At 43.7% G+C, this 26,304-nt stretch overlaps 2 protein-coding genes across 10 annotated transcripts in view; both read right to left on the bottom strand.

Annotated features, from left to right (window-relative positions):
• Nucleotides 1-732: 732 nt before the first annotated feature.
• Nucleotides 733-6,287, bottom strand: LOC116948774 (uncharacterized). Its single transcript, XM_032965844.2, has 5 exons — nt 6,164-6,287; nt 4,942-5,211; nt 2,412-2,744; nt 1,807-2,289; nt 733-1,596 (listed from the first exon to the last, which is right to left on the bottom strand). Exons 1-5 carry the CDS (start codon nt 6,234-6,236, stop codon nt 1,463-1,465), a joined length of 1,293 nt encoding a protein of 430 aa, XP_032821735.2. The 5' UTR covers nt 6,237-6,287; the 3' UTR covers nt 733-1,462.
• A 2,429-nt stretch (nt 6,288-8,716) lies between these two features.
• Nucleotides 8,717-26,304, bottom strand: part of LOC116948775 (gametocyte-specific factor 1-like) — a 50,702-nt gene continuing 33,114 nt past the window's right edge. For all 9 annotated transcript variants that reach the window (XM_032965845.2, XM_032965849.2, XM_076071772.1 and 6 more), the window contains 9 exons: nt 17,843-17,884; nt 16,132-16,254; nt 15,176-15,308; nt 14,576-14,668; nt 13,424-13,523; nt 12,768-12,833; nt 11,565-11,666; nt 10,549-10,602; nt 8,717-10,373 (listed from right to left, as the gene is read on the bottom strand). In XM_032965845.2, the coding sequence (XP_032821736.2) occupies nt 10,238-10,373; nt 10,549-10,602; nt 11,565-11,666; nt 12,768-12,833; nt 13,424-13,523; nt 14,576-14,668; nt 15,176-15,308; nt 16,132-16,254; nt 17,843-17,845 (810 nt within the window). In that variant the 5' untranslated portion in view covers nt 17,846-17,884 and the 3' untranslated portion in view covers nt 8,717-10,237. The remainder of the gene's footprint in view (nt 10,374-10,548; nt 10,603-11,564; nt 11,667-12,767; nt 12,834-13,423; nt 13,524-14,575; nt 14,669-15,175; nt 15,309-16,131; nt 16,255-17,842; nt 17,885-26,304) is intronic.

Below are 26,304 nucleotides of genomic sequence, written 5' to 3' on the forward strand. Positions count from 1 at the left end.
GGTTTAAGCCACAATTTGAAAACACTTATGAATGTAATAGAGCATAGTTAGTGAGATATTAAACAACTATGCACTACTTTGCATGTGTAAAATTACCACAGCACTCTATTCTACGTGGAGTCCAGAACAATTACAACGACATTCATTAGCAACTCGAGTTATCACTTCAAATTGCAAGTTCAGAGTGAACTTTGTTCATATTTGGTGACAATTCCATGAGATTGCAGCGTTGTACGTGGAAAACTTTAATTGTTAAGAGGGAGAGGGACAGGGGGGAGGAAGAGAGATGAGGTAGAGAAGGGGAGAGGCGGGAGCTTCGGTGCAATGGGCTGAGGATGAATCCCGAACGGGCACCTCAAGAAGTGCGTATCTAGAGTGAGTGAGTTCCAACAACAGCATGGCTCTGCTACCGGTTGAATCACTCTCATAAAGGACACTCGCATCTCCAGCTTTTTAATGGAGCAATAGTCTGATTCAGATTGGATTTCATCTGTAACACGGTTGTTTTTGCTCTAATTTCTCTTTCCTTCATTGTTCTTAGATGATGATATCAGTGCCTTTGCCAGTGTGACCCAGGTTGTACTGAGACTCATCCTGCTTCTTCGAGTTCTCTCCTGGTAACAACGTTCACGTGAACTGGACACCTGAACCCATCTGGTTTGTGCAAACATGGAGAGTTTCGACGAAGTGTGTGGGATGTATGACACAAATAACTCAAAAACACGGGACAGATTAGAGCAGAACTATGAGAGTTTAATGCAGTGCAACTCTTCATACATGCCATCCACTTGTTCACAAACCCTGTTTTCCCAGAGACTGGATCTGTAGTGCTTTACGCGACCCACAGATGTCTGTGGGTCAACTGTGTGTCAACTGTGCGAACATTGAGAGAACCTCGTTATTCGTGACTGACCTCAGCTCTGAATGAAAACTCTGCAACAGCACAAGCCCCGCATAAAACACAAGATAAATAGGCGACATCTATCAGCTTTCCCTTCCTTTAAAATCTGACTAACCCAAGAGCTGCTTAAACAACTCTTGGGGTAGAAATGAAACAAAGGTTTCACCTCCACACTGCTCCATTTCCTTGTAAAGAGACTCCCATGAGCCGCCCCAAGTGGAAGTAGTTTTATTCATTACCATGTCTTTCACGTGCATTGCGCAATGAGACTGGCTCGGTCATCTTAGCCTGCGATTGGTATCGAACTGGCCACGGGCTGGTGCAGGCAGGCACCTTCTCAACAAACGGGAAACTTTAGAATCGCCCAAATGCGATTGTGGTGTCACTGTGAACTCTTGTCCGTCGCGAGCGATCTCCGAGGACACGAGCGGAATTCGTGCTCTGAAGCCAGCGGCACGATTCAGAACCGATAGACATTTCTAGTCGCTACTCAATTCATGTCCACATAGGAGACAGCAGTGGTGCGAGACACTGACGTTGAGATGTCTACGGGTAGCGCGTTCAGTGGCACAGCGTGTAGGACTTGCTCAGAAGCTTCTTCACCATGAATGCCCCGGCACCCAACCCCAGCACTGCTCCCATGGCGGTCCCTCCGACTGTGGCAAGGGCTTCGTGGCAGCTCTCCCTTTGTACACCTGGAGCGACAGCAACGTCTCTCGTCAGACGCGGAAACAAAGATTACATCGGCACGACTAATCCACTGATGTAGGAATGCCTCAAGCCGCCGCCATCTCCTCGCGATTTTCTTCCTCGTTCTTCCTCGCGCTAGACCCACGTACACGCGTAACCCCCAAGCGGGACAATGATCGCCGCAGTGGCGCCGTGCCCGGCGAGTCCATTCGTACCTCTAACGACGGTAATGGAGAAGCGTGTGGAGGGTGCTGCCCCGGGAGCCGTCGCCACGCAGTGGTAGACCCCCGCATCCTCATCCCGCGCCGTCACCGCGCTCAGCGCGCGGCGCTCACCCGCCGTCCTCGCCTCCGCGCCATGGCTCCTCTCCGCATGGTTCGCCTCCACGTGGTTTGCCTCCACGTGGCTCCCCTCTGTGCCATGGCTCCCCTCCGCGGGCCCCCACCCGGACGACGCGCCGGACTCCGTGGCTGTCCCCGGGGAGGAGCTCTTCGCCAGGGCTCCGGTGGCCACCTCGGGGAAGGCGCCGCTCTCTGTCGTGGGATTGTCCGCCGAGGAGCCGAGCGTTGCTTCTGCCGTCACGAGGGGGACACTTGAGTCGTCTCCTGGTGTTGCGTGCGCTGCGCCGACCTCAGTCTGCTTCTCCACGGATGTTTCTGTTGTTGCAACAGGCGGGAGGACAGCTTCTGTGGGTTCAGCTGCACAACACACAACGATCGTTTTAACTTCAAACAATTTTTATTCACGATGACATAAACAAATCGAATCGGAGCCTGGCTCTATTTGTCATCGCACGAGAACGAGGGTGTGCGCGATTCACCGGCGACACGGATGCCGAGGCTGGCCTGCACCCGGACCTCTTGCTTGTTAATGGCGATGACGCAGGTGTAGACCGCCCCGGGCCCCACACCGGGGGCGTCCACCTCCAGCCAGCCGACTGCCGCCTGGCGGCCACTCTCCCCATCGACAGTCACGTTGGTATCGGTCCTTCCCACGGCTCTCGCGGAGTCACCGCCAGGGTCGCTCTTGTACCAAACGAAGTCGACGCTCACGCTCCACGGGATCACCACGGGCACCGTGCAGGTCAGCCGCACCGACCGGCCCCCTGCTGCCACCGGGGGACGCTGCTCAATCAGCAGTTCCTCTGGAACGTCTGCAGACGATCGCACGCGCAGGGAGACGACGTCGCTCACGAGGCACAAAGGGAAAGTGGAATACAGAACAAAGGCTCCTCTCCCCGTCAACAAACCCAATCCGGTTGTCGGGCAATTCCTCCAAGACATTAAGCAGTCAATCAAATTTTATATTTAACTAGCTTTACTCCCCGGCTTCGCCCGGGACTTAGATTCACGACGCCCGGCCGCCTTCGTCTCCCCAGTGGCGATGTTCACACACCACACTAGTTACTCGTTTGAGGCTGAGTCGACCTAGGGGAGGCCCAGGACCGGTTCAAATAATCGTCACCGGTGTTGGCCGTGAGCGGGAATCGAACTCGGGTTGCCGGGTTCGTAGCGCAGCAAGCTAACCACTACTATACCGCTCCCCACACACAATAACAACAACAACAACAACAACCGCCATTTGCCACTAAGTGGCGGTGACGTCACCACGACGCTTGTGCCAGGCTATGTGCACCGAGGCCACGTGAAGTGTCGAACGCCCGCTGGCAGGTCACGGGGCAGACCCAGGTGCCACGGGTCGACTGACTGAGATGACTGAGATGACTGGCTGATGCACCACCTGTGCCCCCTACTGTGCCAACCTGCTGTGCTTTAGCCACCCGGCGCTCCGCTCGTTGTTCTGAGCGTCGCTCCTCCACCCTCCGTTGTTGTTGGAGGGCGACTGCCTCCAACTGCCCAGTAGCAGCGTCCTTCACGAGCCTCCTCCACAGAGGCCGATCTTGACACCGCTGGTACCAGTCATCGGCAAGTCCACTCAGCTCCACGTCCTCCTGTACCACGTCACTCCATCTCTTCTCTAGCCCGTGCCGCGCCCGTTTAGCCCCCTCAATCCGGCCGAACAAGCTGTTTCGGCAGGCGGTGGCTGGGCATGCGGGCTACATGACCCAGCCAACGCAGCCTTGCCCGCCGGAGGAACTCACCGATGGGACCTTGCCCAGATCTTTCAAGGATTTGTGAGCTCCTCACACAATCCAGTCTGGTTAAACCCAGGATGGATCGTAGGCAGGCCAGCCTAAATGTTTCTAATCGGCGAAGATGTTCCATTAGGGGGGTCCACGTTTCGCAAGCGTAGAGAAGGGAGGGAATGACCGTGGCCGAGAAGACCTGAAGCTTAGTGCGGAGCGACAGACCAGGTAGCTTCCACACAGCGTTACGCAACCGATGAAAAGATATTGCCGCTCGACTGATTCGGAGTGAGACCTCTGCTGTTAAACTGGAGCCAGTCACACACACACGTGAACACACGCGTCCATAGGTACACATACACGCGCTTGCTGCAGACACACAACTTTCAGGGTGCGTACGGCAGTAAACGACTGAAATAATAAAGCAATGCTGCGCGAAGAACAGCCTTAGACCTGCAACACATTTGTATTTCACTTTACCCGTGATCAGCAGGCACACTCCGTTACGCTTCCGCACACGGGTCACATGACAGATGTGACATCACAGCTCACTTGCCGTGAAAAATAAATTCATTATTGTGCCGACCCCCCCCCCCCCCAAAAAAAATACAAAAGTAAATTCTTATAAATTTTGCATGGTGTACAGTCTGGAAAGTACCCACATGGCAAATTTTAAGTTTGTTGCATGTCGGGAAGTACGCTAAACATTTTGAACAGACACATAATCACAAATTTCCCTTTTATATATCGCGTCCTTCAGAACATTGTCACAGAGTGCTTCATATGTAAACATAATATTACGTAATTAAAATGTGAAATGCACAATATAAAAAGTATACAAAGTTCTAAATATATAAAGAGATAAAATACATATTTAGCCTAATTTCAGAAAGCACCTTTATTATCAGACGGTGTTCATGGTGGACTGCACTTAGAACGCGTCAGACGCTGCAAAAGGTTAAACGAATCGTCCGGATGTGAAGACGGTGCAGCACAACAAAGAATGGAGCACAATGTGAGTCCGTGGATCTCTGTGCGAGTCTCTGTGGCTCTGTGTAAACACATGTCCACTGCGCGCGTTCTCCGAGTGGTTCACACTCACGATGCTATGAATCCAGAAGCCGGACTTACAACTCTGACATCAATGTACATTCTACAATTGCAACTTAATCCGTGCACATGCGAGAGACGAACAAGAGAAGAATTGCCGCGACAAAGGAGCTCGACTCGCTGAGTGTAAACGGGGTCCGCGCGTCTCCGCTACCGTAGACGACGATCTGGGCCCGGCCCGACCGCTTCTTCGTGCCGCACGTCACCTCGCACTCGTAGTCACCCGCGTCCGCCTGCCCCTGAGCGGCGACGCGGAGGCTACGGCCGGCCACGGGCGCGAAGGGACGGTCCCCGGGCCGGCGCCACACGGGCAGCGCCGTCGCGGCGGCGGCGGCGCACCACGGGGAGACGCAGTGCAGCTGCAGGGCTTCCCCGACGCGCACCAGCGGAGCGCGGGGCTCGATGAACGTGCGCAGGGCACGGCCTGCGGGCACGGAGGCGGCGTGAGAGGCACACGCGGCACCGTCGCCCGCGACAGACGAATAAGACCCACGCGCGGTTTGGGGCCGGGCCACCTTGTGCCACACAGGGACGGCTGCCACTGGGGGTGCCCTTCGGATGTTTGAGATGAGATAGCGATGGAAGGATCGTTGAGTTGCTGACGCATTTCAGCAATATCGTATATATGATTTTCTTGTATTGAACATTATCATTAATATTGCTGTACATTGCAAAACGATGTTCATTTCAAGACGCTGGGCATCGCAGACACTGCGTCCGTTGGTGAGGATTACCGCGGCACTTGAGAAATTCTGCGTACAGGAGGATCCGGAGACTGATGGCTGTGATGCGTGGGCAGCACCGCCCATTTAACCATCACAAAGCCGTCAACCCACACGGTCTGCCCGTATTCTTGTACAGGGAAATTTAGTTTTTCAGGTCCATATGGCGTACAGCCGTTTCAATACGCGCATGAAAACACATTTGTCTATGTATGTGTTTCTCCCTTGTGATGGGACTTTGTATGATGAACGTTGAGATAAGGGCACTGGGTGACCAATAAGATCTAAATTGGTCTGTAATAAGGTATGCACTGTTAAGGGGTTGACAGGTATGTTATTATGACTTTTTTTACCAGTTAAAGCCCACTGAGCTATTACCTATTTTTCTGAGATGACCTGGCCTCACATTGATAGCTCATCGAAGCGGCTTATATCATGTGGGAATGAAGTCACAGCCAAATAATCTAAATGCATGTTTCTATATGTGCAGTCTGTTGTGGCCTGCAGTGTGGTAGTTAGACACGAGAGTATGGCTGGAAGAACAATTAGCGAAATTCACAGGAAAATTAACCACGGCATTAGCGATAGAAACGTGACAAGGAGGCGACTGACCGCAGGTGAGTGATGAGTGGACCTGGAGGTGAACTCTCTCACCTTGAGCGAGGAACAGAAGCAGCCATAGGCAGAGCTGAGCGCTTTGTGATTGCATTCCGTCCCGTTTGGCCATCGCGTCTCTCCGAAGCCACGAAGCGCATGTTTTACTGTGTCTGGTATTTATGCAACGGGGGGGGGGGGGGGGGTGCGGGGCTATGAATGCCCCCCAGGCTGGCACTGCCTACAGAGAGAGCTGACGTGGAAGGGAAGTGCGGTCTCCGAGGGACTGTCTGAAAAGACAATGGTGACATTACGAGAAATGGCTTCAACTTTAGAGAAATAGGTTATTGGCAATTCCAGGTATAGGGAATATTCCTCAGACGGTTATTATAAACAAATGTCATTTGCAGTTCTCAGCAGAAACCTATGAAGGGGATCACGTTAACACTGGCACAGTGATGTGTCTACACGTCAAGATGTTGGTGATAAATGCTTACCAATGCCATTCGCTGCCGTATCCATGGATACCTCAAGGTTAGCCACTACCATCCGATATATGGCCTGGCCACACGTGAAGAACCAATGCCACTCTGCTGTTTGGCCAGCAGCCTTCACGAGAGGCATTTGTCTGCATGGAAGAGACAAATTGTTTCACCTTCATGTCGTGTCTCCTGTAGCTGCTCCGGTTTTTGAACCACCATGTCCTCATATCGGGGTCTCCACTCTTCCAGTTACCTTTGTTTTAAGACATGTATATAGCGTGCAAAGCATAACGCCCTGCTGCCGTTGTCTGCTGGCCAAGCGACCCTCGAGGAGCTGGACAGCTCGATTGGCTTCACTCTGGTAGTAAACTCCTCGCTTTGTAAAGCGTCGCCAGGAAACAAAGCACCATCCCAGCCGCAGTTGGAATCCTGCTGCCGTCACATCTGGGGTGGAGCACCAATTCCTTTATCACTGCACCGCATGTAATTCAAAATAAAGCAGTGAGTGATGATCCAGCACTCACTGATTCACTCCAAGGGCTCATTCATTGGCAGTCAGGTGCCTCCTTTTCACTTGTCTATTGCTATCATGATTCCTGTTCCCATAGACTTATTGGTTCATCCACCCTTGTAGAGAACTCAGTCTACCAGTCTGTCTCATCCACAGTGTTCAACCACCACAACATTTTCAGGTCACAACTCACCCACCCTTTACCAACACCGCAGGTCACTTGTCTGCTTCTTCCCTCGCACTGCTCATTTTATAATTCCCTCCCATCGTCTCTTTTCCCAATCTCTTACAATAACCGAGTGCCAATTGTTGTTGGCCGCTTGACATTTTTGACTTTCGGGCCTATGCTCGGCAACAGTGTTAAAACGAATCAAACTTTCAAGGTGATTTTGGTCACAGGCAGAGAAACGTGGCGCATAAAATTACGCAATTCTACCAGGATTAGTGATGGTGGGTCCACACTTGCACACGGCAGGCATCAAAACATGTGAAGAAAGCCTTTCTACTTTCCCAGGAGAGAGGGCAGGATGTCTCAAGGATACTGTTGTTGAGGAGACTGATCTGACGCCAGGCAGGGTGCGTGAGGTCGCAGCGACAGGAATAACATCCGATGATAAAACCAAACCGTTTCCAAAGAGACACGACACTGGGAAAACTGAGGATTTTCCAGCCACTGTGGGGCTTAAAAACAACACCGATATATGGCACGGCACACATCTCGTACCCATGATGGAAACGGAGCATATTTTTTCTTTGTTATTTCAATTGTTTAAACAAAATCAGATTTTTAAAATTTTTACAGTAATACAACAATGCCAATCATTGTACAGGAAACCTCACGAGCCTAAAAAGATTTTTCATAAGTCTGCTGATTTTTGACATTTGGTCAATTCCATGAATGAGCATTTGGGTTGTGAAAGGAAACCTACGTGCCTGGAGAAAGTCCTCGCATGCAGCGGGGTTAAACAGCATGCTGCCATCTCTGAGGCCACTTCATCACAGCCATATGCCTACAACACCTGGCATGCCCCTGATAGTCACCCATAAAAGCAGAATAAACAAAGCACCGAATTAATCTGAAGGGGATAGGCAGACGAGGAGACGCCATTGACAAAGTTTTTCACACCAACGTTTTAAGTTGCTTTCCTAAATTTGGAAAAACAAAGGCATAAATAAGAGAAAATATGAATGTCAGATTTGTTTATTACCAAGTCATAACCAGTGTGAATAAACTATGGGAAATAGGACCTAACAGAAAAGGCTGCAGTGCCGAGCTAAGGATAAATGAGCAAAGGAAAAGTCGCATACAAATTCCCTCAACTGGAGGAAGACTGAAAAATACATAAAGGTATTCTACCTCAGACAGCTATTAAAGGATTGAAATTATCAAATGGTGATTGAGAGCAGAGTGGAGTATTTGAATAGCTGAATTTGTGCTTGAAAACACAGCAATGCACCTCAAGAACGACGTTTAATCAGTGTGTAATACCATCTGGTAGGACTTGGATAAAAACTGTGGAACAAAGATAATAGAAAAACGAAGTGGTGTGCAAAACAACGGAATATTCCTGTCTGAAGTGGGGACTCAACTGAAAAAACACGGGAGCAACGCAAAGTGGCCACTTTTTCAGAGTTATTTATTGTGAAACGTAGAACATAACACAACAGGGACTACAGGCCCTCGTGGTTCGCTCCCCAAGCGGCCTCGTTCGAGTGCATCACAATACAAATGGATGTTATCCACAATTTTACTATCTGTGGACTAGAAAGACGGATAACTGCAGTTAACAGAATTTACTGCGTAACTCCACTTATCCACAAATATATTCTGCGTAATAGGAATTGCGCTTCAGTGGAAACTGCATTGGATGGCCATATTGTTCTGCATCTCCTTGTATGTCTTTGGGTGTTGTCTTGTGCAGTTCGATCTAAGCAATGCTGCCCATTTAACTGCTTTAATCACTGCGCATAAAAAAAATTGCAGATAACCCACAAATTAGTTACATTTGCCACACGACTCCTCGTCTGCAAATCAATTGCTAAGAGGATACCATTCCACAAAGACTCATGGGAAAAGTCGTGGATATGAATAGGGTCGTAAAGAAGATTTTGCAAGCCCTGCAGCTGCCGCTGGTAAAGATTTCAGTACATCAGAGGCACAGGAACACAATGAAACATTCATAACACATGCAGTAGACAGTGATTCGAGAACTCGTAGAATCACTGCAATAGGCCTCGTGACCCAACAGCCTACACATCCCATCACACAAAGTGCTTGCATTAAACCCCAATGGTACTGAAAAATACTCCTAAATGGCCATGTGGTCGATGATGTAATAAAGGTAAAGATATGAGTGGGAGGCGAATTGTCTTCCCATTCATTATATTTGCATTCTCCACAATGAAGCGAATTATATTTTTTATCCTATCAACAGCAACACTATACAAGGGGAAGTCATCTACAGCAGGTGATAATCAGCCCTGGAAAAAATACTGACATGGAGATATTGTCTGCTCATTTATTTTGTTACAAAACTGTCTGACAGCATTGATCAGCTTTGTAAATGTAGAATGCTCGGTGGGACTTGTGCCTTTGTAAGCATACAGTAGACTAACAGAAGGGAAAATGCTAAAATAATTGGGCACATGTTTTTTACTCTCAAGTTGGCGGCCTAAACAATATGCAGCTGCACGGTTGGCTACGTACAGTGTAAAATAAGTTCAACATACATACGAGGTTGAGGGCAAGGCATGATGGGAGTTCTGCTGTTTGAGCAACATATCTTTATGTGCTGTGACAGGGTTTTTCATGCATTTACAGAAAAGGTTGCATGTGAATTGTGGAGGGAGTTTAACAGAACAGCAACTTCACCAAGAAACACAATTACCCGGTGCGTGTGGTTACACAATTAATGGTGTGGTTGACTGTATGGCCTTCTGATTTACCTTGTGCAACTTTACGATTTGCTGCGTGGATGTCTGTATTTGAGATTGACGAGGCGCTGTTGACGGTGTGCGTGTATGGTTGACTGATTGTACATGCGGCTGCAAGTGCGGTTTTCTACACCAGTCAAATAAGGACCTTTTACAGCCCTGTGACATCAGAGTTGCCCTGCTGCACCCTCACGGCTTTAGGCAGCCTCACTGCTGCTGAACGTTTGTTGGAGTGAACGGTGCAATTTGTAGAGGTGGCTTCATGCCACCCGCGCCCACGCGGTCACCCACACGTAGATCAGCATGGGAGCTGATGCTGGTTCTGGCATCCACAGACGTAGTACTGCGGAGTTAAAAAACAAAGACACCGCTTGATAAGAGGCACCTGCTGTATCTTCAATACAATGTAAAGAAGATAAAATAACAATTTTCAGATCTCTCTTGCTTAAGTTACATACAATAACAGCATTAATACTTTACATTTCAAATAAAATAAAAATTTGTCTGTGACAACTTACTTTTGCAGTTTACTTGAGTCAGACAGATGTTCAAACTTTGCTGCCAGTGAGATCCTACAATAAAATTATACAGTCATTTAAACAATTGTTACAGAAAAGACAAATGCACAAATACATATCCATGTCTGTCTCTGCTTCTCTATACCACTCCACGTCTCTACATATCTATCCACGTTGACCAACCATCACATCACAATTTAATGTCTATTTGAAATGGAGAACAAAATCATTTGCGTCATTGTGGAGAAAATAAGTTACAAAATAAATAAGCAGATGTTCCTTTCACATACCTGTCCCTACCCATAAAACATATTTTTATACATCCCATCAGCCACATGGCCTTCCTTATAAGAGTGTCATTTCAGCAGCAGTGGTTCAAGTCTGACCCTGCTGAGACAATGAATGCTGTAACCGGTTCAGTTTTGCTTGTGGTAAATAAATGCTGCAGAAATTAAGCATTCCCAGAATGCCGTGTGGCTGATGGGATGTGTAAAAAAATGCTTGAATTTTTTACGTCGAGGGACAGATATGTGGAGGATAAGCATTGTTTGCTAATGTATTTTGAACAAAGCTTGCTAAATGTGGAAAGATAAACCACAGTGGGGGACTAAGACTGTAGTTTCGTAAAACCAGTTTGGAGGTCTTTGACAGGAACCGATAACTTGGTACATTTGATACTCATGCCATTCTTAGAGCGCAAAGCTATCAAGAAGGCGCCATGTCTCATAGACACAGATGACAGTAGTTTCCCAGTCGGGGGAGATGTTTCTATGTGTGTAATCCTAATTGAGTAATTTGCACGTAATTTTCAAATCTGGCCACCACAATGGCATTCAATAGCCTACTATTTTTGAATGAAGTCATGTGCATCTTTAAACGTCCGCTGTGAAGCAGATGGCACGTATTATACGGTCATATACTTGCAGTAATAACCAGGGCAGCGTGCCAGATTTGAACCGCGAACCTCTTAACAAGTGGCGAACATGCTACTGCCAAGCCATGGGAAGGCTACTCACAGCTTCTTCCTTTGACCCGTGTTCGGGTGGCCACCAACACAGTCCTCCATCCACTCGGAGAGGACGTCTGGCAGCGTAGACGGGATGCGGATATTCACCATGCTGCAACGACAATGCAACTTCAACTATGACGCACTTGGCATTGACAAATATCACCAAATAGCCTCAAACAGACTGTGCTATTAGCGAGCACCTATTAAGGCTGGCACGGCACACAAGGGGTTCATTGGCCAGCACCAGGCTTTGGTGCATTTGGATCCCATTGCTGATATGAAGGCCGAGTTGGCCTAGGGTCGGCCCAGGACCGGTTTGTATATTCATCACCAATGTTTGCTGTGAACGGGAATTGAAATTGGGTCACCACGTTTATAGCGCAGTGTGCTAACCACGCGCTGACCACTGCACTACGTGGCATTGCAACCACACACACTGGAGATCTAGGAACAGGAAATGAATGTTAACCTATTAAACATGTGTTCATTGGTACTACTAAATGTCCACGTCCCTGCATAATATAACATCAATATTTAGGCAAACCTTATTTGACAGATGTGCTGTATTCGATCTGTACAGGGATTGTTACCCCCCTAGCTTGTGTGGGTGCTCTCCAGGTATAAACACTCGCTCATGAATTTCATATCTAAACAATCCAGGGAAAATAAATCTAAGATTCATACTGCAACGTTTGTACTCATGGTGTTGGTAAAATATGCTACTATAGGACGAGAGCTCAAAGCAATGGTTGATGCCAGTTCTGGCTGCCTTCCCACTTGACTGCAGTCTCCCATATATGGATTATTTAGTAAGCTACTTCAAGAAAAATGTGCAACTACACATTCTACCATGTTTCACGATGCAATATTCACAGGCGACGTTGTATAAAAATAAACACGATTATTAGTAAAACCATACGCATTTATAACCTAGAGGTTAAAAAGGTGTGTGCTTTATTTATGAACTTTTTTAAATGGATGGTTCCGCTTTGAGCAGTTTGTTGAATTGCCAATTGTGTGCGCTTGATGTGGGATGAAATAAAACACCCACGTGTATACTGGAGGCTCTCGCAGATGGATGAAGAACCTACTCTCTGTACTGCAACCCCCTAGCCACATCACCAGGCCTCAAGGCACGAGGTGAACGCCACTCTGCCAAGCCAAGCATATTATTTGTCCAAAACAGAATAAACTCTGCTCCCTCTCTCACCTGTGATCACTGTCCATGGCATCCCCCAATTGCTTCTTAAACAGCATCTTCATAGATGGTGACATGCTGGTACAGACATAAACATTGACACAGTAACATTTATGATACATGTTGGAGAACATTCCTACATGTTAAACTTTAGTTCAGAATGTGAATGCAATTAATTTGCTTTCATGTGAGATGCTCAGGGCGGGATACATTCTAAATAATTAGCAAGGTGAACTTCAAGTTTAAATCTTATTGGTTGTTCCTGTTATCTCATGACAAGAAGCCAGGTCAGGTGACACAGTTATTCTGACTTGCTTGGTTGTGACCTGAAGATGCTTGACGCAGTTTAAAGCAGTGTCGCATCCAATTGCTACATTTATGAGACTTGTTCTTCAGCTCATCAGAGGAGCGTGGAACAATAACAGTTGGTGCGTTGGTAAGCACTTGTCCGCGAAACAATTTTATTTGACTATGTTGAGTGGTGGAGAGTCTTACCAAACGTATTTGGCCTGATAATTATGGACTACCCATAAACGAATGTATCGTGAAATAGTAATGTTTAAAAATGCAAGTTGTTTAAACAGAAAAGGAGGAGACATTTGTGCTGATAAATTGCACTGAAAGCACCACAATTATAGAGCAATTGTTGAGGACACAGCAAGGCTCACTTTGCAGGGATGTTGCTAAAATTTATTTCACCACTTTCTCTTTCCTTGTAACCAACTCCCCACGTAAACTCCCGAGAATTTCTTGTCCACGATTCAATTTCTGCTGGGCACACACAGATTACATCAACAACACTGCACTATAGCATTTGCAAGTATCACTCATGTTGAACAAAGCAGATCCCACTCAGATCGCTCAGCACTCGGTGACTTGCTAAGAATATATTTCATTCAGATGAAAGACGGTCAACAGAATGATCTTACCACTTAGGCCCAAACCATAAAGTATATACGTTCTACAATTCACGTGCATTATAACTGGGGGAACATCACTGAATGTAAAATTATTTTGTAAAAAATGTAAGAGACGAATAAATAGCGAAAACAAAACTGGTTAAAACTGAAAGGCAGAATGGAGTGGTTTGCATTGTATTATAATAAAGCAAACATTTGAAGAAAACACGTGTATAAGGCAGTGTGGCTGATGGGATGTGTAAAGAACATTTACTTTTTATGTATAGTCTCCGATTATTTATCTATACCGAAGGTTAAAACTGTAATTTTAGGAATGCCGGAGTATCGTGCTTACAGCAAGCATGCAATTAGTTTCTATTTCAACTACAGTTGTAAAAATTATATTTACATTTCTGCCTGGTATAGTTGAAATTTCAAAACACAATTCGAAGATATACATTTCATGCTGCATTAGTCCCTCCAATTGGTGTATAACTCACGTGCATCATGTAGTACTGGATTGTGTCATGTTTTGTATCCAACCTAGTATAGACCTGAATAAAAATTCAATCATGCGTATGATGGCAATGTGTTCAGGAGCTAAATGCCAATGTCGAGGTCTGCGAGCCACAAGAGGGCTTCAGCATAGTTCGTACAGTTTTGGTATTCCTCCGTTGAAGGACCACAATACGAATAAATTACTATACGGTTAAAGTTTGGGTTGCATGGCCACAATTGCACTACTGTGCCTTTTCTTAAATACAAATTAATCAAAATAAAGACAAATGTAGACAGATGCTGGTTTCAGTGTTTTTGTAAAACTGAACTCGGTACTTGGGTTGTCTTCATTTTCTCGGAAAATTTAAATGAAAGACATTTTCTAGGAAAATGGAAGACAGCCCAGTACGCCCCATCACCCACCTATATCCCAGTCCTCTGTGCACTCCATTTGCGCCGAGTGGCACGGTGACGTAGGCAGCACCATCGACACACCGCTGTTGGATGGTTTCATGGCTGTTGAGAAAGTGTGGATGCAGGCCAATTCATATGGGAACAAACAATTCACGTGTCCCATGTTTTATCACCAACTATGTACTGTTTACAAGATGTGTGAAAGGTGTAACAGTGACATTAAAATGCTTTTCAAACACATGTTAATTTTACCACAATGGATATCATTGCTCGAGCTACCACGCTGCCCGTGCTGGTGGCCCCGAGGCAAGGGTCAGACCGTCCAAGCTCTTCCGCCCCAACCGGCTTCTCCAACCGCTGTACCACTGAAGGTACCTACCTCGCTGGGTGTTAACTTTGAGCGGTCACGTAATATTGTGCTCGCCTATCAGTGAGCTAACATTACGAACAAACTAAACAAAAGGAAAAGATTTGCGAATAACAAAAATTAGCAAGAGCTCGCTCAGCAATAGCAGGTGAATCGGAATTGCCTGAGCACACGGCGAGCGAGCTCCGCTCACGCCAAGCACTGCACACGATAAGCTCTGCCAGGATGCAGACTCCACTCACCGTGGCTCAGCTCGCGTTCCACGTAGCTGCGTTCTGGGCAGCGGGAAATGTGGTGCTGCAGCTCGCACCGCGGCATGATGTGGCACGCATTGAAGGGACACGTGGCCATCTCCCTCGCCAGCATCGGGTAGTTCTGAGGCGTTAACAAAAACAAAGATTCCCCATGAAGCATACACAGGCTGTTAGGAGGGGCAATTGCTGTTAAGCGAGCACCTATGTAGGCTGCCACGGTATACCTACGGAGGGGGTGGTGTGGTCATGATCGTGCCTGGCCACCTTTGTCTTCCCAGTGGCGATGTTTACACACCGCACCAGGTACTCATTTAAGGCCAAGCTCAGGGAGGCCCAAGACTGGTTAAAATATTTGTCCCCGATGTTGGCCATGGCCAGGAATCAAACTCAGGTAAATAGGTTCATAGCGCAGTGTGCTAACTACTACATCGCCACTTTCCACTAATGAGGCATTATATGCACACACATATTATGCATCGTCACATAGCCACACACACATTTTGTAAATGTAGTTACACACAAATAATACTCGAGTAATGGCATACATGACCAAATAACCACACACTAAGGGTTTAGTAGAATCCCGCTCCTAAAGCTGTCGTTTGAGGGTAATATGAATGCAAAACTAAAGCAAAGTTCTCAGAAAAGGGTGCAATCAAAGTACGGTAGTTGTTCTGAAGGTGATTATTTCACATTGGCCACCTTTCTAACTCTTCCAATTACAGCTCTTGGATAAAAATCTCTCCTACCTTCTACATTGCCCCTGAAATATCTCGCCTCAATTCCCTTTTACCACTCCTGGCTCCATCGCTCTCATAAATCTTTGGTCACGTTGAATACCTCCCTCATGTTTTTTTTTAACTCGTATCATACATCAAGTGAAACCAAGGCAGTTGTATAAAACTGGTAGACTCCCGGAGAATGCATTGTCAATGTGTCCTCACCTTACGGCACTTGACGATGTGGTACGGAAAACGACAAGCATGTACTTTGTGGTTTTTGTTGAATGGGCATGACAGCACCTCATCCTTGTCCAAGGCCACCGTGACAGGTGCTGCGTACGCAGCCTGTCATGGATCAACAGCACCGGCACATGTCCGCATTAAAATCGTCATACCCGAGTCCCTAATATGTGTGCCTTAACTTGCACTGCAGATAGGACTCAAATTGCCCTGAAAGGGCACAATAAGTCCGAAGACTATTTTTTTGGAGGGTTATGCAATGTGATGATTGGCCAATACCAGTACACTGTGCAATGGGAGTAAACTTGAAAACCTGGGGGTCACCCATGCAGAACGGGGAGAACAAACTCCCCACAGAAAGGCATTCGAGTCGGGAATCAAATCCAGGCCCTTTTTGCCGAGGTAAAAGTGTCACCACTGTGCCACCCTGGCAACCCACTGTATGCTGGGGTAATTTAATCTTGGTAGGACCACTCAAAGCCTTTGTCAATCCTGTCACCTGTGCTCATCACAGCAGCTCAACTTGCTCACAAAATGAATTTTGTGGTTTCTTTCGTCAGTTTGTTTTTGTATTTTGACCAATTAACAGTTTACTTTGTCAAGCTAATTCTGCTACTGACGTCTACTGGCAACACAATGAATCCACATACTTTCTCTTCTCCCTACAACTGCAGAAGCGCAGGTCCTGGTGAATGGACCAGGTATTCTATTAAAATAACCAGATACACAATACGCCTTTTTACAATTTCTGTGCCCTTACATACATTTTTTTACGTCTGATTAGCCACACAACCTTCTGGGAGTGCATAATTTTAGCAGCATTGGTTTCAATACTCAGAGTTTCATCAGCAGTCAGGCTTGCTCCTTTTTATGCATTAACATTTACTTAAAATGTTTGACTTGACTAAAAATTATTCCACATGCATAACGGTATCCTTTTATATTCTTGGTTCTTTCAGTAAAGTCACGAAGGGAAATAATATAAATAAAACAATAAAATTCTCACGACGTTTCGATTGCAACACAAGCAATCATCATCAGGTGTGAAAACCACAGCAAGAAAATTTTGAAAAAAGTGGCGTTTTTTTCCACTGCAGGTTAATACTTCTAGAGCACGCTGCTGTTTGTATGGTTAATTTTGCAAAAGGGGTAAACAGCTGTATCATCATCATCCTAACGTCGCTAGGGTAGGAGGGGTAATCAGGGCGAGTGATGGCGAAGTGTGAGCAGTTTGGAATAAGTCCTTAAGTCTTAGTGGTTTTCTCCACAGCATGCTGAGGAGATGCCAACCAGGATGACAAGCTTGGCATTATTGGCAGAATCAGAATATTTATTTATCCTGGAGAAATTCGATGAGCTATGAAGCTTTTTTCACAGATGTACAGTGGGGGCAGGTCCACAAGTTACAACAAATACATGAAACGATATTAATGCAAAATAGAAAAAAGGTAGGAATGTCACTAAATATAAAAATAGATAACCATTATAAGTACAAATTGCATAAGTACATACATTCCTGCCGATTTTTAAACACTAAATGTAATCTTGGGCAAGGCAGTAAATCGACAACAGTCCCAGACCACACCAAGACAAGAAAGTCCCCACAATAAAATTGCACGTTCCATTTTATCTAGAACTATTGGCAGCACCAAACAAAATACCTGTGATTTTTTTTTAAGACTGTGATAATTACCATTATAATCTGCCGACTGGCAGCTTCTTCAATCGTGGCAACCTGAAACAAAAACACGACGCAGAGGTTGGTGTGAACATCTCGGCACGAGATTGCAGTAGGGCTGAACTATTTTGGGAAAATATCTAATTGCGTTGTTTCTGACAGATATTGTGATTACAATTTTTTAAGTCAAGCTTCAGTTCAATATTCACTGTGTAATAGATGTGATGGAGCATTACCACGTGATAAATCAAAATATGAACTGCTATATATTCTAATGCAAGATGGAGAACTTAAAATATATGAATTGCTTTCAACATGTATTTATTCAAATGTTTCAATTGAAATAGACCAATCAAACGAAACAATTTGGAAGTTAAATAAAAAAAAGTTAAATTAAAACAATTCCAATAGGAAACAGGACTTGTCAAATCGCAAAAAATCACCGCCTTTGCGATTTGATAATAGCATTGTTTCAAATTGCGATTTCGATTTGAAATCGATTAATCGTTCATCACGAGTTTGTAGACGGAGCCCCAACAGCGTCCCTGGGCAGTGGCGGCACCAATGGCACGTTACCGCTCGGTCACCCTTGACCAGGACTTAACCACCTTCACGATTTGGATACGTGATTCGATAATGCATGCGCTATTATGAAAGCCCGGCGTTCGGTTTGGCCATCAACTAAATTATTAGCACCTTTCAGACGGCCTTAATCAAAACGTTATAGAAAGTGGACCCCCGCCCCGCCCCAGATGTGGGGGTAAAAGTTTGATCCAAAATATTTACATTTGTCGTGTCGACCACAATAGTCAGTAGTATCTACTACACACCCTACATACAATAGAGTCAGTAATGTCTACTGCACACCCTACATACAAGTCAGTAGTGTCTACTACACACCCTAAATACAATAGTCAAGTGTCTACTACACACCCTACATACAATAGTCAGTAGTGTCTACTACACATCCTACATACAATAGTCAGTAGTGTTTACTACACACCCTACATACAATAGTCAGTAGTGTCTACTACACACCCTACATACAATAGTCAGTAGTGTCTACTACACACCCTACATACAATAGTCAGTAGTGTCTACTACACACCCTACATACAATAGTCAGTAGTATCTACTACACACCCTACAAACAATAGTCAGTAGTATCTACTACACATCCTACATACAATAGTCAGTAGTGTCTACTACACATCCTACATACAATAGTCAGTAGTCTCTACTACACACCCTAAATACAATAGTCAGTAGTCTCTACTACACACCCTACATACAATAGTCAGTAGTGTCTACTACACACCCTACATACAATAGTCTGGAGCGTCTACTACACACCCTACATACAATAGTCAGTAGTATATACTACACACACTACATACAATAGTCAGTAGTGTCTACTACACACCCTACATACAATAGAGTCAGAAGTGTCTACTACACACCCTACATACAATAGTCAGTATAATATACTACACACCCTACATACAACAGTCAGTATAATATACTACACACCATACATACAATAGTCAGTAGTGTCTACTACACACCCTACATACAATAGTCAGTTGTATCTACTACACACTCGACATACAATAGTCAGTAGTATCTACTACACACCCTACATACAATAGTCAGTAGTATCTACTACACATCCTACAAACAATAGTCAGTAGTGTCTACTACACATCCTACATACAATAGTCAGTAGTGTCTACTACACACCCTACATACAATAGTCAGTAGTCTCTACTACACACCCTACATACAATAGTCAGTAGTGTCTACTACACACCCTACATACAATAGTCTGGAGCATCTACTACACACCCTACATACAATAGTCAGTAGTATATACTACACACACTACATACAATAGTCAGTAGTGTCTACTACACACCCTACATACAATAGAGTCAGAAGTGTCTACTACACACCCTACATACAATAGTCAGTATAATATACTACACACCCTACATACAACAGTCAGTATAATATACTACACACCATACATACAATAGTCAGTAGTGTCTACTACACACCCTACATACAATAGTCAGTTGTATCTACTACACACTCGACATACAATAGTCAGTAGTATCTACTACACATCCTACATACAATAGTCAGTAGTATCTACTACACACCCTACATACAATAGCCAGTAGTATCTACTACACACCCTACATACAATAGTCAGTAGTATCTACTACACACCCTACATACAATAGTCAGTAGTATCTACTACACATCCTACATACAATAGTCAGTAGTGTCTACTACACACCCTACATACAATAGTCAGTAGTGTCTACTACACACCCTACATACAATAGTCAGTAGTATCTACTACACACCCTACATACAATAGTCAGTAGTATCTACTACACACCCTACATACAATAGTCAGTAGTATCTACTACACACCCTACATACAAATCAGTAGTGTCTACTACACACCCTAAATACAATACTCAGTAATGTCTACTACACACCCTACATACAATAGTCAGTAGTGTCTACTACACACCCTACATACAATAGTCAGTAGTGTCTACTACACACCCTACATACAATAGTCAGTAGTGTCTACTACACACCCTACATACAATAGTCAGTAGTATCTACTACACATCCTACATACAATAGTCAGTAGTATCTACTACACACCCTACATACAATAGTCAGTAGTATCTACTACACACTCTACATACAATAGTCAGTAGTGTCTACTACACACCCTACATACAATAGAGTCAGAAGTGTCTACTACACACCCTACATACAACAGTCAGTATAATATACTACACACCCTACATACAATAGTCAGTAGTGTCTACTACACACCCTACATACAATAGTCAGTTGTATCTACTACACACTCGACATACAATAGTGAGTAGTATCTACTACACATCCTACATACAATAGTCAGTAGTATCTACTACACACCCTACATACAATAGTCAGTAGTATCTACTACACACCCTACATACAATAGTCAATAGTATCTACTACACACCCTACATACAATAGTCAGTAGTATCTACTACACATCCTACATACAATAGTCAGTAGTGTCTACTACACACCCTACATACAATAGTCAGTAGTGTCTACTACACACCCTACATACAATAGTCAGTAGTATCTACTACACACCCTACATACAATAGTCAGTAGTATCTACTACACACCCTACATACAATAGTCAGTAGTATCTACTACACACCCTACATACAAATCAGTAGTGTCTACTACACACCCTAAATACAATACTCAGTAATGTCTACTACACACCCTACATACAATAGTCAGTAGTGTCTACTACACACCCTACATACAATAGTCAGTAGTGTCTACTACACACCCTACATACAATAGTCAGTAGTGTCTACTACACACCCTACATACAATAGTCAGTAGTATCTACTACACATCCTACATACAATAGTCAGTAGTATCTACTACACACCCTACATACAATAGTCAGTAGTATCTACTACACACTCTACATACAATAGTCAGTAGTGTCTACTACACACCCTACATACAATAGAGTCAGAAGTGTCTACTACACACCCTACATACAACAGTCAGTATAATATACTACACACCCTACATACAATAGTCAGTAGTGTCTACTACACACCCTACATACAATAGTCAGTTGTATCTACTACACACTCGACATACAATAGTGAGTAGTATCTACTACACATCCTACATACAATAGTCAGTAGTATCTACTACACACCCTACATACAATAGTCAGTAGTATCTACTACACACCCTACATACAATAGTCAATAGTATCTACTACACACCCTACATACAATAGTCAGTAGTATCTACTACACATCCTACATACAATAGTCAGTAGTGTCTACTACACACCCTACATACAATAGTCAGTAGTGTCTACTACACACCCTACATACAATAGTCAGTAGTATCTACTACACACCCTACATACAATAGTTAGTAGTATCTACTACACACCCTACATACAAGTCAGTAGTGTCTACTACACACCCTAAATACAATACTCAGTAATGTCTACTACACACCCTACATACAATAGTCAGTAGTATATACTACACACCCTACATACAATAGTCAGTAGTATCTACTACACACCCTACATACAAGTCAGTAGTATCTACTACACACTCTACATACAATAGTCAGTGTCTACTACACATCCTACATACAATAGTCAGTAGTATCTACTACACACCCTACATACAATAGTCAGTAGTATCTACTACACACCCTACATACAATAGTCAGTAGTATCTACTACACACTCTACATACAATAGTCAGTAGTGTCTACTACACACCCTACATACAATAGTTAGTAGTGTCTGCTATACACCGCACATAAAATAGTCAGTAGTATCTACTACACACCCTACATACAATAGTCAGTAGTATCTAGTACACACACTACATACAATAGTCAGTAGTGTCTACTACACACCCTACAAACAATAGTAAATAGTATCTACTACACACCCTACATACAATAGTCAGTAGTATCTACTACACACCCTACATACAATAGTCAGTAGTGTATACTACACACCCTACATACAATAGTCAGTAGTATCTACTACACACCCTACATACAAGTCAGTAGTGTCTACTACACATCCTAAATACAAGTCAGTAGTATCTACTACACACCCTACATACAATAGTCAGTAGTGTCTACTATACCCCCTACATACAATAGTCAGTAGTATCTACTACACACCCTACATACAAGTCAGTAGTGTCTACTACACATCCTAAATACAATAGTCAGTAGTATCTACTACACACCCCACATACAATAGTCAGTAGTGTCTACTACACACCCTACATACAATAGTAGTAGTGTCTTCTACACATCCTAAATACAATAGTCAGTAGTATCTACTACACACCCTACATACAATAGTAGTAGTGTCTACTACACATCCTAAATACAATAGTCAGTAGTGTCACCTACACACCCTACATACAATAGTCAGTAGTATCTATTACACACCCTACTTACAATAGTAGTAGTGTCTACTACACATTCTAAATACAATAGTCAGTAGTGTCTACTACACACCCTACATACAATAGTCAGTAGTGTCTACTACACATCCTAAATACAATAGTCAGTAGTGTCTACTATACACCCTACATACAATAGTCAGTAGTGTCTACTACACACCCTACATACAATAGTCAGTAGTGTCTACTACACATCCTAAATACAATAGTCAGTAGTGTCTACTACACACCCTACATACAATAGTCAGTAGTGTCTACTACACACCCTACATACAATAGTCAGTAGTGTATACTACACACCCTAAATACAATAGTCAGTAGTGTCTACTACACACCCTACATACAATAGTCAATAGTGTCTACTACACACCCTACATACAATAGTAGTGTCTACTACACATCCTACATACAATAGTCAGTAGAATCTACTACACACCCTACATACAACAGTCAGTAGTATCTACTACACACCCTACATACAATAGTCAGTAGTATCTCCTACACACCCTAAATACAATAGTCAGTAGTATCTACTACACACTCTACATACAATAGTAGTAGTGTCTACTACACATCCTAAATACAATAGTCAGTAGTGTCACCTACACACCCTACATACAACAGTCAGTAGTATCTATTACACACCCTACATACAATAGTAGTAGTGTCTACTACACATTCTAAATACAATAGTCAGTAGTGTCTACTATACACCCTACATACAATAGTCAGTAGTGTCTACTACACACCCTACATACAATAGTCAGTAGTGTCTACTACACATCCTAAATACAATAGTCAGTAGTGTCTACTACACACCCTACATACAATAGTCAGTAGTGTATACTACACACCCTAAATACAATAGTCAGTAGTGTCTACTACACACCCTACATGCAATAGTCAATAGTGTCTACTACACACCCTACATACAATAGTAGTGTCTACTACACATCCTACATACAATAGTCAGTAGAATCTACTACACACCCTACATACAACAGTCAGTAGTATCTACTACACACCCTACATACAATAGTCAGTAGTATCTCCTACACACCCTAAATACAATAGTCAGTAGTATCTACTACACACTCTACATACAATAGTCAGTAGTGTCTACTACACACCCTACATACAAGTCAGTAGTGTCTACTACACACCCTACATACAATAGTCAGTAGTGTCTACTACACACCCTACATACAATAGTCAGTAGTATATACTACACACAATAGTCAGTAGTATCTACTACACACCCTACATACAATAGTTAGTAGTGTCTACTATACACCCTACATACAATAGTCAGTAGTGTCTACTACACACCCTACATACAAGTCAGTAGTGTCTACTACACACCCTACATACAATAGTCAGTAGTGTCTACTACACACCCTACATACAATAGTCAGTAGTGTCTACTACACACCCTACATACAATAGTCAGTAGTATATACTACACACCCTACATACAATAGTCAGTAGTGTCTACTACACATCCTAAATACAATAGTCAGTAGTGTCTACTACACACCCTACATACAATAGTCAGTAGTGTCTACTATACACCCTACATACAATACTCAGTAGTGTCTACTATACACCCTACATACAATAGTCAGTAGTGTCTACTACACACCCTACATACAATAGTCAGTAGTGTCTACTACAGACCCTAAATACAATAGTCAGTAGTGTCTACTACACACCCTACATACAATAGTAGTAGTGTCTACTATACACCCTACATACAATAGTCAGTAGTATCTACTACACCACCTACATACAATAGTCAGTAGTGTCTACTACACATCCTACATACAATAGTCAGTAGTGTCTACACACACCCTAAATACAATAGTCAGTAGTGTCTAATACACACCCTACATACAATAGTCAGTAGTGTCTACTACACACCCTACATACAATAGTCAATAGTGTCTACTACACACCCTACATACAATAGTAGTAGTGTCTACTACACACCCTACATACAATAGTAGTAGTGTCTACTACACACCCTACATACAATAGTCAGTAGCATCTACTACACACCCTACATACAATAGTCAGTAGTGTCTACTACACATCCTACATACAATAGTCAGTAGTATCTACTACACACCCTACATACAATAGTCAGTAGTGTCTACTACACACCCTACATACAAGTCAGTAGTGTCTACTACACACCCAACATACAATAGTCAGTAGTGTCTACTGCACACCCTACATATAATAGTCAGTATATACTACACACCCTACATACAAGTCAGTAGTATCTACTACACACCCTACATACAATAGTTAGTAGTGTCTACTATACACCCTACATACAATAGTCAGTAGTGTCTACTACACACCCTACATACAATAGTCAGTAGTGTCTACTACACACCCTACATACAATAGTCAGTAGTGTCTACTACACACCCTACATACAATAGTCAGTAGTGTCTACTACACATCCTAAATACAATAGTCAGTAGTATATACTACACACCCTACATACAATAGTCAGTAGTGTCTACTACACACCCTACATACAATAGTCAGTAGTATCTACTATACACCCTACATACAATAGTCAGTAGTGTCTACTACACACCCTACATACAAGTCAGTAGTGTCTACTACACACCCAACATACAATAGTCAGTAGTATCTACTACACACCCTACATACAATAGTCAGTAGTGTCTACTACACATCCTACATACAATAGTCAGTAGTATCTACTACACACCCTACATACAATAGTCAGTAGTGTCTACTACACACCCTACATACAATAGTCAGTAGTGTCTACTACACACTCTACATACAATAGTCAGTAGTGTCCACTACAAACTCTAAATACAATAGTCAGTAGTATCTACTACACACCCTACATACAATAGTCAGTAGTGTCTACTACACACCCTACATACAATAGTCAGTAGTGTCTACTGCACACCCTACATATAATAGTCAGTATATACTACACACCCTACATACAAGTCAGTAGTATCTACTACACACCCTACATACAATAGTTAGTAGTGTCTACTATACACCCTACATACAATAGTCAGTAGTGTCTACTACACACCCTACATACAATAGTCAGTAGTGTCTACTACACACCCTACATACAATAGTCAGTAGTGTCTACTACACACCCTACATACAATAGTCAGTAGTGTCTACTACACATCCTAAATACAATAGTCAGTAGTATATACTACACACCCTACATACAATAGTCAGTAGTGTCTACTACACACCCTACATACAATAGTCAGTAGTATCTACTATACACCCTACATACAATAGTCAGTAGTGTCTACTACACACCCTACATACAAGTCAGTAGTGTCTACTACACACCCAACATACAATAGTCAGTAGTGTCCACTACAAACCCTA

The sequence above is a fragment of the Petromyzon marinus genome, chromosome 35 (genome assembly GCF_048934315.1).
Source record: "Petromyzon marinus isolate PM22_M1 ecotype Great Lakes invasive population chromosome 35, UKy_Petmar_22M1.pri1.0, whole genome shotgun sequence".
Taxonomy (NCBI): domain Eukaryota; kingdom Metazoa; phylum Chordata; class Hyperoartia; order Petromyzontiformes; family Petromyzontidae; genus Petromyzon; species Petromyzon marinus.